General features: G+C 35.9%; 3 protein-coding genes across 3 annotated transcripts; 1 reads left to right on the top strand and 2 right to left on the bottom strand.

Moving 5' to 3' along the window:
- Positions 1 to 1,697: 1,697 nt before the first annotated feature.
- On the bottom strand, positions 1,698 to 5,262 carry cybrd1 (cytochrome b reductase 1). Its single transcript, XM_015011904.2, has 4 exons — positions 4,405 to 5,262; positions 3,094 to 3,302; positions 2,743 to 2,897; positions 1,698 to 2,659 (listed from the first exon to the last, which is right to left on the bottom strand). Exons 1-4 carry the CDS (start codon positions 4,595 to 4,597, stop codon positions 2,398 to 2,400), a joined length of 819 nt encoding a protein of 272 aa, XP_014867390.2. The 5' UTR covers positions 4,598 to 5,262; the 3' UTR covers positions 1,698 to 2,397.
- A 322-nt stretch (positions 5,263 to 5,584) lies between these two features.
- Positions 5,585 to 11,573, bottom strand: dcaf17 (ddb1 and cul4 associated factor 17). The gene is made up of 14 exons (XM_015011899.2): positions 11,029 to 11,573; positions 10,841 to 10,944; positions 10,258 to 10,348; positions 9,957 to 10,093; positions 9,784 to 9,862; positions 9,437 to 9,526; positions 9,254 to 9,361; positions 9,052 to 9,154; positions 8,479 to 8,618; positions 7,472 to 7,581; positions 7,276 to 7,360; positions 7,103 to 7,186; positions 6,205 to 6,360; positions 5,585 to 5,888 (listed from the first exon to the last, which is right to left on the bottom strand). The coding sequence occupies exons 1-14, from the start codon at positions 11,155 to 11,157 to the stop codon at positions 5,781 to 5,783; spliced, it is 1,524 nt and encodes a 507-aa protein (XP_014867385.2). The 5' UTR covers positions 11,158 to 11,573; the 3' UTR covers positions 5,585 to 5,780.
- On the top strand, positions 11,156 to 17,394 carry mettl8 (methyltransferase 8, methylcytidine). Its single transcript, XM_015011902.2, has 11 exons — positions 11,156 to 11,233; positions 12,611 to 12,767; positions 12,909 to 13,000; positions 13,104 to 13,261; positions 13,373 to 13,453; positions 13,562 to 13,611; positions 14,267 to 14,327; positions 14,930 to 15,069; positions 15,876 to 15,982; positions 16,622 to 16,687; positions 17,094 to 17,394. Exons 2-11 carry the CDS (start codon positions 12,616 to 12,618, stop codon positions 17,246 to 17,248), a joined length of 1,062 nt encoding a protein of 353 aa, XP_014867388.2. The 5' UTR covers positions 11,156 to 11,233; positions 12,611 to 12,615; the 3' UTR covers positions 17,249 to 17,394.
- Positions 17,395 to 18,470: the final 1,076 nt, after the last annotated feature.

The following is an 18,470-nucleotide window of genomic DNA, read 5'->3' as shown; positions in this document are numbered from 1 at the left end:
GGTGCAGAGAAAGAAAACATTAATAATTATTGTTTTGTATGGTATTCTAAATAATTAAAAAATAGAATAGTAATTTGTTCAACATTATAAACCAACTTGTTGACAACTTTGAAAAAAATGACCATTATCGTTATCTTTATTTCTTCTTTTCTAACAATACTGTCATAATAACAGCAACATTGATAGATTTTAAGTCTAGATTTAGTCAAACTCAATGACCAGATTCTGTTGCATCTGGAAGCTGTTAAATTGAATTTCTCAGCTCAAGGATAATCCAGGGCAGTTCTGAAGTGGGTTGTGTGCCTAATTGCTGTGAAAAATGTGTGCGCACATGCTTTAAAGGTTCATTCATTCGTGTTGCTACAGTGATTTTATGGCTAGGAACTCCACATCGATAATGGGTTATGAACCTCCTAATGCACTCCTCTTGCAATAAAAGTAAAGACTATATTTACTTAGTTTATCTTAGCCTCTTTGATGTTTTAGAGAGAAAAAAGTATTTGTAGAACATATGTCACATCTGGCTCATAACAGTGCTTATTTGACATGTGCATTGAAATTATTGACTTGGGCAACTTTCAACAGTGGAATCATCACAAATCTAAAAACTGAAGCTGATGCTAACGTTAACTTATTGTTAATTTTCTATCTATTTGCATGTCACTATTATACATGTCTATAAAAAGCATTCGCCTCTTTGGATGTCTGACCCTTTTAATATTTATACAAATCAATCATGAGCAACATAGTTGGGTTTTTTGGACATAAAAATCTTTAATATCAGAGTAATAACTGATTTCTACAAAATAGTGCAAAAATATTAATGCAAAATAAGTGATTTTATAAATATTTACCTCCTTCAAGTCAGTATTCAGTAGTTGCAACTTTGGCTGAAGTCAGAGTATGGAGAATGTGTGGATAGGTCCCATTAAGACTTGCACATTTGGACACTGCAATTTCACTCCATTCTTCCTCTCAGAACCGTTCCAGCTCTGTCCTGTTGCTGGGGATCAGCTGTGACCTGCCATTTTCAAGTTCTCCCACAAATTCTCTATTGGATCGAGGCCTGGGCTTTGACTGGGCCACTACAGAACATTTACCTTGTCTTCAAATCGTTTCCGTGTAGCTTTAGCTCACCGATGGTGTCATCGTCTTGATGGAAAATAAATGTTTTCTGAAGTTCTGTAGCAGGTGGAAACAAATTGTCCTCCATTTCTTCATATTTTGCAGCATTTATTTTACCTTCTTCCTCTACAAACTTTCCAGGAGTTGCTGGTGAGAAGCGTCACCTCAGCATGATGCTGCTGCTGCCACCACCATGCTCTACAGCAGGGATGGTGTGCTTTTGGTGATGTGCAGCATTTTGTCTGGCAGGTGATACTACAATCAGGTGGTCTCCATTTCACACCTTGTGAGACGAGCAGCACCAGTTGGCTGGACCTCTGGTGAATTGGGTCAGTCGCTTTAAAAGGGGGTGAAAATTTTAGCACTTATTTTGTGTTACACATTTTTATTTGTCATAATATTGTGGAAATCAGTTTTTACTTTGAAATTAAATGTGCTTTTTGTCACAATTGTCAAAAATCAATTTTTAAAGCCATGATTCATCTGTAAAGAGGAAAACATCCAATGAAGCGAGTACTTTGTTAGCCACTGTATTCCACAGCAGAGACAAAATAAATACAAAGCAAAACATGTTAAGCAAAAAACAGTACAAAATTTATTAAAAACTCAGTTGTTGGCAAATAAGTAATAAACAAAACATCTATAGTAGCAAAAAAAAAAATTACTGTGGGATTATGATCTACAGTGCATATCTATTCCAATGTGAGCATCTACATCCTGTTCCCACACAGCTCATCGATAAATGTTGGTGAAATATAAGCTAAAATAATATTTTGGTGTGCAAAAAAGTTACAATTTAAAGTTTAGTAGTATTTTAAGTTTTTTTTTTTTGTATTTTCTAAACAGTGTATGCTGGTTTAACAATACAACCATCTTCATAGTTTCAGTTTGCGTCACTGCTTGGGGTTACCAGTTGGTCCCTTTTTGTGGTGTTGCAAACATTTACAGGGACTCGCATGTTGTCCAGGGACGCATCAGGGCCAAATACAGTGCAAAAATCTTGAAACATCCCTTATCTTATTGGTCTTGGCTTTCAACACATCAGATTTTTAGTGTCATTTCACTAAATGCAAATAGCAACTTAGATTTGTTTATTGTTACCATGCACAATTTGTCAAAGGATATTTGACAATTATTTTGCAGTTTGAAAGTTGAAAGACTAAAATGTAAAAATATTCAACAGATATTTTCTGGGAAACTTTAGAGGTTATTTTAAGATTTTTGCACAGAATGTTTTATTCCTGATACAAACTGTCAGCCTAGCTCTCTGATTTATTTACTATTCCTCTTCCTGACATCTCCATCCGTCTCACAACTGGCTCCATCTTCCAGTTCAGACATTGCCGGACCAGCTTTGCTGTTGTCCTCACCTCCCCTGTTGGTATGCAGAGAATGCGCAATCTGGTCACTGGGGCGTTTCCAAGACGCTCGAGTGGCAATCCAGAGGATAAGGGCCCCAAAAACCACCAGGAGGAGTCCCAAGACATTCACAAAGATTGCCTCTGGGGGAGAGTCTTTATACTTCGGGTTGGCCCTGTATGTTAGAGAAATAAATAATGTTACACTCATTTGTAGCAAACATTTACGTATAAACATCTGAATTGCTCAAATACTTACAGGCCAAAGATAAGTTTTTCTGTGATTCCCATGAGAGCAACTGCTATGATACTGGTAAAAAGAAAAAGACCGCTGTAGACATGGATGGGCATACAAGCTGCTCTCCAGGACACAGGTGTAACTGGTATCAGGTATAGGCCGACTCCGAGAACAAGCTGCCCATTCAAGAACAAGGGAAGAAAAAATAAAAAAAGCTTATCAGATGCTTCAGTCATGCAACTTTTAATCCTTGTGTCTTCATGTGGAAAACATAAGCATGAAAAAGCAACTTAAACACTGAGAAAAAAAAACAACCAAAGTGTCGTAATCAATTTTGTTGAGTAGGCTGTGAATGAAAATAGGTCCATTTACCTGCAGACCGTACAGTATAACGGCCATCAGGCCCAGCCAGCTGTGCAGACTGTACATGTTGGGGATCTTGGCAGAGTTGTGAAAGTCAAAAACGGCCACCATGGCAATAATAGCGAAAATGAAGGCTGTCAAGTTCAAGCCTGCATGGATGAACTTCATCATGAGTTTGCTGCACTGCCAGGTCCAGGGAAGCCTGTAGACAATTATGGCTGCAAGAGAGGATCAGTGGCTCCATCAGTGCTTGAACCACATAGAAACTGCTGAGTCATTAAGACTTAGAAAAAATACAGATTACTACACAATGTGAAATCGTTCTTGCTTCCTACTGCTGATCTACACTACCTTACAAAATTATTAATGCCCATTTAGGGATTTTTTTATTTTCATTTTGTATCATTAAAACCACAAACTTCAATATATTTTATTGGGATTTTTATGTGATAGACAAACACAAAGAAGCACATTCCTACAGATTTACTCTTAAATAATAACAGGTCTTTAACTGGGCCATTCCAGCACATAAATATGCTTTCACCTAAACAATTGCATTGTAGCCTTAGTTGTATGTTTCAGGTTGTTGTCAAATCCTTTGCAGCTTTGAAGAGATTTTCTTCAAGGAGTTTTGTAAATTTAACTTTATCCATTTTCACACAAACTCAAGTCAGCATTCCATTCCTGCCCACAGCATGATGCTGCCACTACCAGACTGACTTCACAATGAGGTTAGTGTGTTCAGCATAACATGTGGTGTTAGTTCCCTGGATCTAAAGACCTTCAAAACTTAAGTTCAAACTGATCAGCTGTCCACTGAACTTTCTTCCACATGTTTGCTGTGTATTGTAGCAAACTTGCCACTTTTTCATAAAGGCTGAATTTGCTAAGTACACAACTATGAATTGAAAAGTGCTATGTGAGATGTTCACATCTTAAGACGTTTTTTTTTTAAACTAGGTCAGCTTTGAACTTCTCAACTACTTTATCCTAGACCTAACTGCAGAGTTCCTTTATTTTCAGCAACACTTCTATTGGTGAAAAAACTGTATCATTTTCCTCCCACTTCACAATTAGTCTACTTTGTGTTAAAATTCCAAAATAAAGCTTAGAGCTGAATCATGACAAAGTATGAAAAGGTTAAGCTGGCATGGACATTTTTTACCTTTCATTTCATTTCCAACACCGCCCTCCCCCAAGATTCTGGAGGATAAACAGTCGCGTTCAACATGGTTTCTCCCACTAACTTCCTCTCTGGGCGCCTAAACAGCCACATTCTGTTTTCAGACTTCTTGGAATGACAGTAGTCATCCATCTCACCTGTGCCCTGCAGGAAAATGAAGCCTGTGACGACCAGCACCGGATGCCAGTTGAATTCAGCCAGTCCTCCGTCCCAGTCCAAGCCTTCCTTAAAGTGGAGAACCCACCTCAGCACGAATATTATGGCGACAAACCCGACAGCTCCGGCAGCGGAGAGAGCGAACAGGAACTGCTTCAAATTCTCCATCGCCATCAGTGAGCGAGAAAAAAAAAAATCAGCAGCCAGGGTGAGGAGGACGCGTCTGAACTGCAGCAGCTGTTTTCAAGCATCCAAAAACTATTTCAAGCGGCTGCTCGACAAGAAACGCGGTCACGTGACAGGGAGGCACGCAACTGTTTGGAGGAGCGACGTTTTGTAACTTGTGTACTTACAGAGGAGTCAGGACCCGTAAAAAGCAGCTATTTGTGCTGTGTCATCCTCTGACCTCAGCCGAACACTTAGCCGTTAAATGTTTTTCTCTCTGTAAGGCCGACCACAGACACAGAGTCAAGTCTGAATGACACAACTTTAAAAAAAAAAAAAAAAAAAAGCCGTTACAGGCTAGTATTATGAGGGGAGAGATGGCTGTCTGCCCAGAGCGTCATTCGATCTTATGAAAACTGTTACATCAGTATTAATTAAAAAAAAAATGTTTCAGTTGTTCATTATAAAGCAATGGGTACTGGCGCCAACTAGTGTCGCACTGTGTAACAGCTGGCAAGTAATATATTTATTCAATTCAATTAAAAATACAGCCAAAATTAATTAATTAAATAAATATAAATAATCTAACTATTGCTAAATTAATTAAAGAAAGAAGTCAAATAATCGTATGCTTATTTATTGATGTAATTTTGGCTTAAATGGCTCTCCATATTTATTCATCTGAAAGGGAGATTAAATTTTGCAGAAACTTAAACTTCACACGTTTCTTCTAATAGATGTAATAGATGATAATGGAAGTGGATCTAAAGAATCCTGTGACTAAGGACTTTGTTTTATCACTGTCAAGTGAAGAGAATCCTCTCGATTGTTTATTAAACTGTAACTTTGATCAACTTTTTAAAAAGTCGGCAAAATACTGTTTGAAATTGTTTGCACTTATGTTTGAATTAAAATTGAACATTTCTAAATTTACTTTGAAAATCAAAATAAAATGTGTATGTACGTCCATGAAGAAGAGCAAGAGAGAGAAACAGCTTTGAAAAGTATATCATTTTAATATTATCAAAAAGCAGTTATATTTTTGTGGTTGTTGGTGATTACAGAAATTTACAATAAAGAAAACAGATATTCAGACAAAATAAACTATACAAGTATCCACAAGTTTGCTACTACTTCCAACAACTTTACAACATTGGAAAAAACAAATCACAATATCATTTGGTCAATTTTGTCATTTAGTGATGGTCCTGAGTTTATAAACATGGCAGCAGAACTGGCTGCCCTTTTGCTCAATGTGAACAATGGTGTCTCTGTCAAAGAACAGCTCATGTGGATAAGTCTGAAACAGAGGACAGAAACGCATTAACTCACACACAACCTGATGTTTATTTCTTTACTTTGGAACCAACTACGTTCTCATTTTGTACCACTCATAGCCACTTTTTCCCCCAATCTACTGCCATGTGGTACCAAGTAGTTAGTTTCTTTTGTTGAAGTATGGACATAATAGTAATAAAACTATTCAAACACAGAACAATTTATATTGAGTGTATTTTATTTTTAAAGGTTTTATATGACCCTTTTCCTACAGACAAGAGAGGGTGATTAATTAACACAAAATATGTCAAATTAATCAGCTTCTTTATATTACAAACCTCATCCCAAGGCTCATCCAGGTCAATCTTTCGCTGTAACCGCCCTGTTTGGTTGTCATGCAGTTGGACATGAGCTCTGCCCTCCTCGCCCTCCCCGTTAGTTACCGCTATGGCCAGAAGGTCGAGTTCATCCTCGTATTCCAGCAACCGAAAGGTCTGAAATATCAAAAGACTGCTCTGAGTTGAACAAATTTACACCTGCTCCAAATAAACTATGCATATTGTTAATATGTTTAAGCCAAGAACAGAAAGTTACCAATGACGTATAAAAAAAATATGTAAGTATCAGCTCTGTTGTAGGAGCCATGCAGTACACATTTTTATAGACAGAGCCTCCTAACACATTTTCCATAACATCATGTTTTAATTTACAGTTTTGTTATGAAGAATCTCTAAATTCTCAATATTTCAAAATAAAATTCTGCAGTACATTTTACGAGACGTAAAGCTGTGACCACAGACCAGGTCTAATCCACATCCAAGTACAGATTTATCATGTGATGCTTTGGAACAAATAAAGCTCGTATGACTGGAAACCTTTTTGGCTCAGACAGCCTGCTAGACTATGTTTAATTTAGAGATGATCCTTCATCAACTTGTGAGTGTTTTCAGAGGATGTTCGCTCTTCTCTAAACAGATTTTGTGCACATGGGATTGATTCAGAGTAAAATATCTGCCTGCTAAATCTGCCTGCTGTCTGTTATATATTTCTAGATTCATGGCAACAGCATTAAGATGCACAAGCAGATTTAAACGAGACCAAGGGCAAAAACATGTATGTTTTTTGTTTTCGCATAAATTAAACTAAGGCTCTCAGGGGCAGTTATATCAAGAGTATAACAAGTACTATGTCTGTGCGATTTTGTTTATGTCAAGGCTCAGAACAGTCTTGTGGTACCTCCTGCGTTGGATCATCGTCCAGCTGTTGAAATCTCGATCTCACCGCCCGGCCTGAAGACGTGACGGTGACACGGGGGCGCAGCTGCAGAACATCGTCACCAGCAACGCTCAAGACCGTGAGTATTAATAAAACATCTGATATACAGTAAAGATGTTAAATGTTACACCTACGTTGCTTCGATGTGTGGTCAGAGAGTAATCCTCTAGCACCTCTGACGGCACAGGACTGTTTAGTTCACTAATGATTTTCAGCACACTTCAAAAGAAAGGAAAGGCATACATGATCATACAGTACGTGTGAGCGACAGAGGAGATAATGCCGTTTTGCAATACCATTTATATTGTTAACCTTGACCGGATCACTCACTTTATAGTGTTCGGTCCAATGTGGATGACTCTCCCTGAACCGGCCGGATGGAAGAAGATGACGTCACTCTCAAGAGAGCAACAGTTCATGTTCTGGATTCCATTTTTTGCCTGATTTCACAAAGATGTGTAGTTAAAGGCATGGTGCAAACCCACCTCATAGCTGGGCAAAGCTCAACCAACACAGCATCAACATCTTGCACACTTAAATTGGACAATGTGTGACATGCTGTGACTTTTTTCACTATCAGCAATATTTTGCTACCATCAGTCGCTTGCAAAACTAATTCACACCCCTTGAACGTAGTCACATTTTGTCGCACTACAGCGACAAACATTAATATAATTTGTTTGGATTTTATGTGAAAAACCAACACAAAGTGGTGAACAAATGCTTCATGAAAGAAAAATTAGAGTTTCATAAATTGTCTAAAAACTGAAAAGTGTGTTGTGCTTTTGCATTCAGTCCACTGTATTCTGATATTCCTGAATAAAATTCAGATCAATCATTTGCCTTCAGACATCACCTAATTAGTAAATCCAATCCGTCCGTGTTTCCCCTCAATATAAATCCAGATGCTCTATGAGAGCATCAGAAATTAAACATCATCATGAAAAACAAGGAAAGCAACAGACAAGTCTGAGAGGAGGTTGTAAAGTTCAAAGCAGAATTAAGTCACAAAATACTCTGAAGTATTAAACGTCTCACGGAGCTCTGTTCAGTTCATCAACAGAAGAGTATTGGGAGCATTCATAAGAATGAATGGGTTGCAACTGATGTTGCCATTGCAATACTTAGCCAGTATTTTTATATTGCAAGATTTTCAAATATTATGTCTAGTCAAAGTCTAATGATACACCATTCAAAGCTTACAAATTTGTACTTTAAAGAGCACTAATCAGGTCCATGTTTATAATTTGTCCCAAATACTGATGAACAAATCATTAGCTCATCAGCCAAAAAACAGATGTTGTCCTGCGATGATAAAGAAAACTCTCTAAATTTACCAAAGTGCTGTCCTTGAGTGAACAGATGTAGTGAGTCCCTCTGTGTTTCTTGTGTGGTGGAGTGTAAATGCAGTGCCAAGGGAAGCCGCCGATCTGGATACCATTGTGAGAGAAAGCCTCAAAAAGAAGTGGTGGTGGTTCTGTGAAATAAAATAAAAATGAAAAAAAAACATATTTCCAGTAACAATTTGTGTGTGCCTGCTTTTTTATTTTATTGGTTCTATTGCCCTTTATTTGAAAGTGGTTAGACAGGAAAGTGGATAATGTGCTTTACTCTGCGCCACACCAGCACCCAACAATTTATGTTTAAATATTACATTTTTAATTTACATTTCATTATAACAAGAAGGGTTCTTGTTATAAGAAGAGACGGATTCTTTATTTTATTTTTTTTCTTGGCTGGAGGCTGGAGAAAAATCCACGTCTTGTATTTATTCATAAAAAATAAAAACAATATGGCTAACACCGGTGTTTAAGTTAAGAAAATGTTCTGAATATTTGCTATGGTAATGAGGACTGAAGTCTATAAAGGCTTAATAGATGGAGAACTAAATGAGGGTTAAAGTGACTCACCAGTGATCTGGATGTTAACTGGGATACCAAATGGAACGTCCCCAACGGTTCTGTGTCCCAGCAGGGGACTCTGCTGTCCCAGTGTCAACTCTTCTGTTAGACACTAACAACAAAGACAGTTATTTTTCATCTAAGGTGATCTATAAATACATTTCACAGATAGCATGTTAAGGGAGATCGTTCCAGCTAAACACATACATACTCTTTGGACAATGTGTTCAAGGCTGTACAGCTTCACTGACTTGTTACTGTAAGACACAGCAAGGACACCCTGGGACAAAACCACATCTGTAACACCCCTTCCAAATCCCTGAAATGAAATAATTTCCGTTTTATAACATAAATCCTAAAATCAGGTACACCTATATGATTAAATGAACTATACCTTTTTATTTATCTCCAAAATCCCCACAATTTGCAAGGGGAAAACACGAAAAATGGCCACGTGCATGACTGCATTCTGCGACATACCTGCCTACGGGAGAAAAAAACAAACATAAAAACTACATAGATCTTTGTTAAATATGTTATTAAAAGGAAACAAAAATGTTTAATTCTTAAAGTAGACCCCTTTACCACATAAAAACTATTGTTCCTTGATTTATTGATTAATTTATTTCAGAACAACAACTCAAGAATGCTTAAATGCTCATTATATTAGGCATATAGGCTTTCAATGTCTGTGTAAAAGTGCAACATATTTTAAGTTAGCTTAAAATAATAGATTTGTACCTGTCTCGACATGGGTGTTTCTTTGTTCTGAACAGATTTAATGTAAAATGTTTCTTGTGAAACATTCCAGGCAAGATATCTACAAAACAGAAATGAAAGGTTTCAAATACACGTTTATAAAATAAAATTAACTATAACCCATCAAAGGACAAAGAGCTGAGTGCTAAATATACCTGTATTTGTATTTAGGAGAGAGATAAATTCTCTGCAGCTCTTTCCCCGTTTCAGCTGAAATGCGGCAGAGCCAGTTATCTGCTGTCAGAGCTAAGAGGCAGGGTTTATGTTCAGAGGGAGAAGATAAAGTTTTGTCCTGAAACAAACAAAACATTTTTTAACAAAATTAGGATATACTTTATTGATTAAATATAATTCTAAAGTTGACTTGTAAATTGTTGTAATAGAAGGTACTTTATCTTTGCAAAATCAGCTACATTTCACAAATGAAGTACACAAATATGTCTAAATTTTACTCACAAGAGGGCTCTGACAAAGCAGAGCATCTTCAATCTTCTGCTGTTTGGACTTCTTTGGGAACTTGTATAAATTCTGGGGCTGATCGTAGACACTAAAATCAGAAGATTTAAGTTACATACTAGAACAATATAATGTAAAGTAATATTCTAGCAGACAAGTGAGCTTTGATCTTTCTGAGGAGAAATCTTAGCATAAAAATACAGACTCTGGCAAAAAGTCTTACAGATAAAATCTAAATGGAGTGTCTGAACTCTGAAGCTTAAATTATTTCAATTCTGTTGCTGATAGCCCCAAACAATGGAAAGAAATAATCTGCTTGCCACTTCCACATGTGACCAATTTACACATTTATCCTATAGTAACTACTGGTATATGCTTTACTTTACAACAGTAATTAATTTTGCTAGCTAAAACTGCACTAAAGTATGGTATACCTTTGTCTGTAAAAGACTGTCCATTTTTAAATTCAGATTCCTTGACATGTTTTTGAGACACAGCTGTGATCAAATTGCTGAAGTCTGAACACTGAACTTAATAAATTAGATTATTCTGTAAATAATTGAAGTGAATAATCCGTACTCACCAACTGTAGCAGTTCTGGTAATTATCACAGTAGATTCTACCACTCTCATACATTATTGCTGTTTTTGAAGTATTACTCCAAACTTTAATGAAGCTCCTGTTTTCCTACAGTGAGGCAACAATTATGTATAGTAAAACATGTATTGAAAGCAGGAATTGATACAATTTTAAAGTGTTGCTTTATGTTACAGGGAGAGTGATGTTTCTGAGGATTTTCAAGCAGAATCTGTGTAAAGTCCCAGTATCCAAGATCCCTCTGCTCCTCTGGTTCAGCAGATCAGCAGTGTTAAAAGTCATCTTTCTGCGGGGTGGCGCCATCTGCAGGCGGAGCTCCTCAACAAACCAAAGCCTCCAAAGGTTCTTTCAAACGGCACACGACATCCAGAACCACCAGGTAAGGATGGGGATGTTCTCCAACCCGAAGAGCTATTTACCACATTTTATCTTTCCCAGATCGCAGTAGTTCTCAGCGTAAGTAAGTTAGCATGGAAGCCATCAGAAATAGCTTTTATTTTAGCTAAAAACCTCGATTATGGATATTTTTTGCAAAAAGCGATTTGTATATCTACAGTATATCTACACAGTCAGAGGGAACTGTCCCAAAGTTAGAAAAAGTTTGGTATAATTTACATGTAATCGGTTTAATCTGAGGAAATTCATGTCGCTTTTCGGTTGGTGCTGAAGTTAGCTGGCCGTTAGCCTGTTCAGCTGCATGTTTCCCAAGCGTCTTCTTCTACGGGCAAAATAAGGAAACATTTCCGACTGAAACCACAGCGCCAACGTTCGTTAGCTTTAGTTTGTCGATGTAGTAGTATTAGATCCACTTATTTCCTGTAGTAAACGTGTTAAAATATAGCCAAAAATACAAACAAGTCAGACACTCTTGTGCACTTTCAAATCACCACAAAAGTTATTTTCCATTCACATTCTGCTCATTTTGTAATATATTGATTTTTTGTTTTGGTTACCTTGTTTTCATATTTTGTCCAGTATTTTGTTTCCTTTAGGGCGTTTACATCAATTCATCCTGTTGAGAAAATAAATTTAAAACTAGCTAGTTTTAAAAAATTGTTCTCAACAATCCATGCATTAATTTGTGTTTCTTTTTTTTTTTTACTTTTGAGAATGATCATGATACAGTTTATAATCTGTCATCCTTTTCAATGCAAGCTGAACAGTTTTTAAATAATTATGGATAAGCCATGAGATTCATTTACAATTCCTGAAATATGGATTATAGATTTACAAGTACAAAATTGCATTTTCACAAATAGCAAAATATTAATATATTGTTACAGATCCACCATATTTAACACTGGCCTTGAAGTGCTTTTACACGTACTTATCCATTTTCCCCCCACAAACCTACCTGGAGTGTTTGTAGCTGAAAATCTCAAACTTAGTCTATTTAAAAAGTAAAGTATGAATAAAAAAATTGCTTCTGTGATGTTTATTTTAAAGGAATTGTGCCTACATGTGTGGCAGCTGAGCTTTTGTGAAAAAAAAATATTATTTAAGGTGGAATTATATTATTTTTTCTTAACTGTATAAATGTGTTCAGATTAAAGGTTGAATTTTTCAGTGTGAGGCTGTGCTGCCTCAGTTAAAGATTCATTTATTTTAGGGTGTTTTTCTTTGCACACCATTTCAAGGACCCAAAAAGTATGCTGGCCTTAATTTAAAAGTGTGTGTTAAGATTAACAATTACTTTGTTGTTTCAGTCTCTAACTATAGAATAAATGTTATAATTGAACTCCTTGGTCTTTTGCAGAGTAAATGCATAAACAATGGAGCTGCCCTGTTTTCACACAAGCTTCTGCTTTCATCCGGTTTTACGTGAGATTAAAGAGCACTAAGGCAAGACCTACGGCTCCTTTGGGTTCACGAATTTTGACAAACCCTGATGACATCTTTAAACACAACATGTGGTCAGAAATCATCTGTTTTTTCCCTTCCTAAAGCCTCTTGTTTATCTTTATGAATCAAACACTAAAATAGGAAAATCTAGTTTATCCTCCACTTAAGTCAAGACAACAGTTCTTTTAGTTTTTTAATGTTTTCACAATTAGGGACCATGTGCAGTGGACAAAGGAGGACCAAGAAGCTGCTCGGCAGAAGGCAGAAGAAAATTCAAGTATACGACTTCCTTTAAAAGAGCAAGGTAACGAACATGTTGCCACATGATAATTTATCTCATCACATTACTATTTACGTAATGTGGAAAAAAAAAAAAGTTAAACATTAATCCAATTTCCTTTCTTCAGGTAAATTTAGCACAGACGCTTGCCAGTACTGGGACCAGTTTTACGAGGCGCATCAGGATAAATTCTTCAAAGATCGCAGGTGGCTGTTTTTAGAGTTTCCAGAATTACTTCCTTCATCTGCTGAAGAAAAGAGGACAAATGCGTGCCGCAGTCATCAGGTAGCAGCAGAGCCAGCTAGCAGTAGCTCCCGGACTAATGGGGAAACTGGACACTGTTGACACAATGATCCCATTCAGCGCCGCCAAAAACAGATACCTTTTTATTTCCAGGAAGCTGCAGCAGAACCAAATGAAACCATCAGACAAATCTCTTCTTTTCCTGGACAGCATGCGTCTTTCCGGATTTTGGAGGTTTTAAAAAATGTTCACTTTCTTCATGTTGATGCACATCCCTTTCCTTAGTTTTATAGAGTGTTGTTTAACTGCTTTAACTTGACCTTTCACTTTATCTCTTCGCAGGTTGGATGTGGAGTTGGTAACAGTGTATTTCCCATTGTTAATACCATAAAGTAGGTCATATATGTAACTGATTTACACATAGTTACTCATATAAAGATTTATATGTTTGATATTTGATCACTGTAATGTTTTATCTGCAGATGTACTGATTGGATTCATGTTTTCTTTCTTCTTTTAACATGCGAAATGTTGTTTGTGAAAACTTTGTTTTAATTCAATTAAAATCATCAAACTTTGACCATGAAAGAGAACAGATTCACCTCATGTTCCATGACTGAGGTAGTAGCATTAGGTCCAATGTTGAAAGAAGTTACAAGGATATCATTGATTCATGAATCAAATCATATGTTCATCAGGTTTATCTGATTTTAATTAAACTCGAAACAAAGTGCATCAAAAAAATGAGCTGTTTGTTGATGAGTTTCCTGGCAGAAAAAGTGGAAGTTTTCAGTTTGGAATATTTTATAAAAAAGGAAAAAAAAAATATCTGTACTGATCAGTAGTTACTTGGCCAATTTTGATGTTTGGATGGTCCACCTGTTTTATTTTGACATTAAGCAGGTAACACCTGAAACTTTCAAGGTCTATGTTTTTTTTGAAGTGATGAAGGAGTCTTGATTCAAAGGAACAAAATTATCCAAAGCTGCAGTACATATCCACTTATGGTTATTTGATATTTTCAGAGCTGGTTCTTTTGTTTCTCAGGAACACACACTCCTTTTTATACTGCTGTGACTTCTCCCCTCGTGCCATTCAGCTGGTTAAGGTAATAATTATTAGTGTAAAAAAAACGAAGTAATAATAATAACTTAATGTTGAATCCTAAATGAACAGACAATTATGCATTTCTACTTCATCATTAAATGTTTGAGGGAGATGTTTATATCAACCAAGATTAACTTATGTTTCAAAGAGTCCTGTTATACTGAATTTGTTAAACAGGACTTCAAAAGTATTCATATTATGTGAACTTATTTGACACATTGGAGCTACAAATTTCAATGTATTCCTATCCCTAGTCAATGATCTGTTTTGTATCATATTAAGTCTATGATGAGAACTGAAGACAAGAAGGCATGAAAAACACCCCCAGAACCTTCAAGATTTGAAGACAGTTTGCATGGAATAATGTAGCCAAATCACACCTGAGCCATACACAAGAATAACTTTCTTTTTTTTTTACTCATAACTTAATTTGTTGATTACTTTGCATTGATTTATTTGTATTTGAAGATTATTTGGGTTGTTGCAGGCATATTTAAACTTAGAAAACATTAATTTGTTCAAAACTTATTTTACACACTGCCACATTAATATGGGAATAGAGACAACTTGGTGAAGGTGACCCAGTTTATTTCCCTCTAACAGGACCATCTGGACTATGATGATTCTATGTGTCATGCCTTTGTCCACGACATTTGTGAGGAGGCGGGCTCTTTTCCTTTCCCTCCTCAGAGCCTGGATGTCATCCTCGCAGTCTTTGTGCTCTCCTCCATCCATCCTCAGCGGTAGGTGAAGATTAAAGTATAAAGAGTTATTTATCAGCGAACTGCTCATTCCCCTTTCACAACCCTCCAACTCACCTTCATGTCCAGTTAAAGTCCAGACCTAAATACAAATGAGAATCTGTAGGAAGACTTTAAAATTGATGTTCTCAGATGCTTCATTCTCTCCGATTTGACTGATCTTGACCTGTTTTACAAAGAAGAATAGAATATTTCAGTCTGGTAGAAAAATACCCCAAAACACTTTCAGTTATAGCTGCAGCAAAAGGCGGTCTACATATTATGGACTACAAATGCAAGAAATACTTTTGAGACTTCTAGTTAGAAAATATTTTCATGCTATGCATTTTTTTATTCCACTTAAAAATTGTGCCAACTTTGTGTTAGACCATCACCTAAAAGTTGTAATAAAATACAGTATAAGTTCTGTCTTACACAGGATGGATAAAAGTATAAGTCACACAAATCAGATGTATTTGTTAAATCAAAAACCTGCATATTGTTTCCCTTCAACTTCAGGAGTACTTGGTGTGATTCTGTCATATAAAATCTACCATAATAAAATACTATTTTATGGTTGTGATTTGACAAAATGTGAAGAGGTTCAAGGAATATTTATACATAATTTGTGTGTCAGGTCAATTAAATAAAATTTAAGAGCTGTGCAGCAGATGTTTCTGAATAGAAGTATATTTCAATGTTTCCACTTCTTGCTTTCTGCTTGATGGATCACACTTCCATTCACTTTCATTTGCTGTTCACTTACAAATCAACAGTATTTGATTATTTGTTTTCTATTCCTTTTACAGAGTGCAGAGAGTTGTGAACCAACTTTCAACATATTTGAAGCATGGAGGAGTTTTCCTCTTCCGTGATTATGGGAGATATGATCTTTCACAGCTACGGTTTAAGAAGGGTGAGGCTCCTCATTGACAATAAAACAAAATATTTATGCAAATATGAATGCCAGGATTATTACACACTATGCATTTAAAAAATGCCAGGGTTTTCCTGACTTAGTTTCCTGATTTCTCATTTAATGTTCTTCTTAAAAAAAGAAAAAAATATATAAGTTCACCATGAAATTGCCAATTTTCCAATAGCTAATTTTAAGGAAGGTGAGTGAGTGAATGAATGAATTAATTAATTAACGAATGATGAGAAAGACACCAGTGAGGAAGGAAAGGAGGAAAAATACAAGGCAAGGGGGAAAGGAGAAACAACAGAAAGAAGTAAGGGTAAAAGGAAGTAAGGAATTAAAGATGGAAGAAAATGAGAGTAGATGAAAGGACAAGGTGGTAAAGAAGAATAGGAGAGAGGAAAGAAGCGCACAAGGAAGTATACGAGGAAGTAAGAAAGAAGGATAGACACCTCACTAGGCTAGCATAGGTTTTTAAATGTATTTATTTTATTATTTTTATCCATACCTTGAAAATACTGAAACTAATTTTTATACTTTTGCAGATTTTCTAGACTGTGTAGGAACCCTAGAAGTATATTTTTCCAAATACATATGCATTCCTGTAATTATTTTTTTATTTTTTCTAATATTTAGGTCGATGCTTATCAGACAATTTCTACACACGTGGCGATGGAACCTGCGTTTACTTTTTTACTAAAGGTATTGGTAATGACCTAAAGATGTATGCGTGACTTCATGCATAATACAGTACAGTGATGGTGACAGTGTCCAGGATTTGTCGCTGAGCTCACCTTGGTGTTTACTGAACCAAACAGTTGTGTACTTTTTGCCCTGGTGAATAATGTAAATCCCAACCCAATATTTTCTGACTTTATATATTTTTAATTTATCACACACACAAAAAAAAACTTATTTTACACACACAAAAAAAAATCAAAATTTTTCTCTAGTTTAGAGAGAATTTGAAAAATGTATTTAAGAAAATCTGAATTATAATTGCACATTATTTCTGGATGACTATTAACCTAGAATTTGGAAATTATTTTTGTAGAAAAGAAAAAAAACAAGCTCTGGTCACTGATTATGCTTTATGCAACATTTACAGAAGAGGTCCATGATTTATTTTCCAAAGCTGGACTTGAAGAAATTCAGAATCTTGAAGACAAACGACTACAAGTGAACCGTGGGAAGAAAGTCGCAATGCGTCGGGTGTGGATGCAGAGCAAGTACAGGAAACCACCTCTACCATCACCATCCTAGAAGCCCCAATAGCACAGCTGTGTGTTTGTGTGTTTTTTATATGGGTTTTGTACTATTTAAATCTCTTTTCCGTTATAAAATGTTTTAATTTTTTAATGTAAAATTTCAGCTGCAGCAAAATAAGTAAAATAAACTAATTAAACATACTGTTGTCTTTTCATCTTACTGTATTAATAGCATGACTCTCGTAAGACAGCTTAGTTAGAGTCATTGGATTTCTGTTCACCTAATATACAATACAAAAGAAGTTAGAAAATTTAGGTTTAAGTAACCTAATCAGATTGGAAGAACTGACTAATTTTACTGTCAGCCTACTATTTAACATTGCCAAATTTTACTCTTTAATAATAATAACATTGTTATGCATTCATGCCCACACTACAACCACAATCTCCAGTGTGTTTTATTATGCATTTTTGTGACAGTATAAGAGAAAACTGAGCATAGTTGTGAAGTGGAATGAAAAGAATACATGGTTTGAAAAGTATTTTCCAAATTAAAATCTTTGGATGTAGAATCACCTTTTGCTGCACACGCAGCTGCAAATCTTTTAGGATTTATCTCTATTGCTTGCACATCTACTGAAGCCGTTGCCCATTCTTTGCAAAATAGCTCAAGTTCTGTCAGATTTATTGGAAAGCATTTGGGAATAGTACTTTCCAAATCTTGCTAAGGACTTGTTCTGGACTTTGTGCCATTCTAATGAATATGCTTTGTTCTGACCGTGCTGTCTCAGCTCTTACTGCAGATAGAGTTCACATTGACAGTTCTGCTGACAGATTCTCCTAGCTGAGTTGTGGATCTCCTCCAGAGTTAACTATCCTCTTGGCTGCTTCTCTGATTAATGCCTTTAATGTCTTCTCTGTCAGCTTAGTTGTACAGCCCAATCAGTTGTGTACTGCTTTTTTCATGTTTTGGCGATAAAACTGCTCCATATTATGTCTAAAGTTTGTGATATTGCTTTAAAATGTAGCAATATTTAAAACTTCATAACTTTATCCTTGACCTGTTGGTATTTGGTTGCAGTATTATTTTTAGAGTGTGTAAGTAAACATGGCTAAGCACAAATTTATGAAATATGTTTTAGATTTTCATTTATTAGAAAAAGTTAACTCATGATTCATTTTAAAAATTTGCACAAATACATAATAAAATGCATTGAAGATTACAGCAGTATGGCAAAATGTGAAAACGTTAAAAGGGTGTGAATACTTTTGCAAGG

Source organism: Poecilia mexicana, unplaced genomic scaffold (genome assembly GCF_051168715.1).
Source record: "Poecilia mexicana isolate PSO_F unplaced genomic scaffold, ASM5116871v1 scaffold_2, whole genome shotgun sequence".
Lineage (NCBI taxonomy): Eukaryota > Metazoa > Chordata > Actinopteri > Cyprinodontiformes > Poeciliidae > Poecilia > Poecilia mexicana.
This window is presented reverse-complemented; position numbering and strand designations above follow the sequence as displayed.

Bases quoted from the DNA above. Each gene is read 5' to 3' on its own strand.
- dcaf17 (XM_015011899.2), bottom strand. From the start codon at position 11,157: ATGGCGCCACCCCGCAGAAAGATGACTTTTAACACTGCTGATCTGCTG. The intron at 9,362-9,436 runs GTATAGTTCATT...ATTTCATTTCAG, and splicing joins TTTTGGAGATAAATAAAAAG to GGATTTGGAAGGGGTGTTAC. The intron at 6,361-7,102 runs GTACCACAAGAC...TTGATATTTCAG, and splicing joins ACGATGATCCAACGCAGGAG to ACCTTTCGGTTGCTGGAATA.
- mettl8 (XM_015011902.2), top strand. From the start codon at position 12,616: ATGCATAAACAATGGAGCTGCCCTGTTTTCACACAAGCTTCTGCTTTC. The intron at 13,262-13,372 runs GTAGCAGCAGAG...TTTTATTTCCAG, and splicing joins ATGCGTGCCGCAGTCATCAG to GAAGCTGCAGCAGAACCAAA. The intron at 15,070-15,875 runs GTAGGTGAAGAT...TTCCTTTTACAG, and splicing joins TCCTCCATCCATCCTCAGCG to AGTGCAGAGAGTTGTGAACC.
- cybrd1 (XM_015011904.2), bottom strand. From the start codon at position 4,597: ATGGCGATGGAGAATTTGAAGCAGTTCCTGTTCGCTCTCTCCGCTGCC. The intron at 3,303-4,404 runs GTGAGATGGATG...CCTCTCTTGCAG, and splicing joins CATTTTCCTGCAGGGCACAG to CCATAATTGTCTACAGGCTT. The intron at 2,898-3,093 runs GTAAATGGACCT...TTGAATGGGCAG, and splicing joins TTATACTGTACGGTCTGCAG to CTTGTTCTCGGAGTCGGCCT.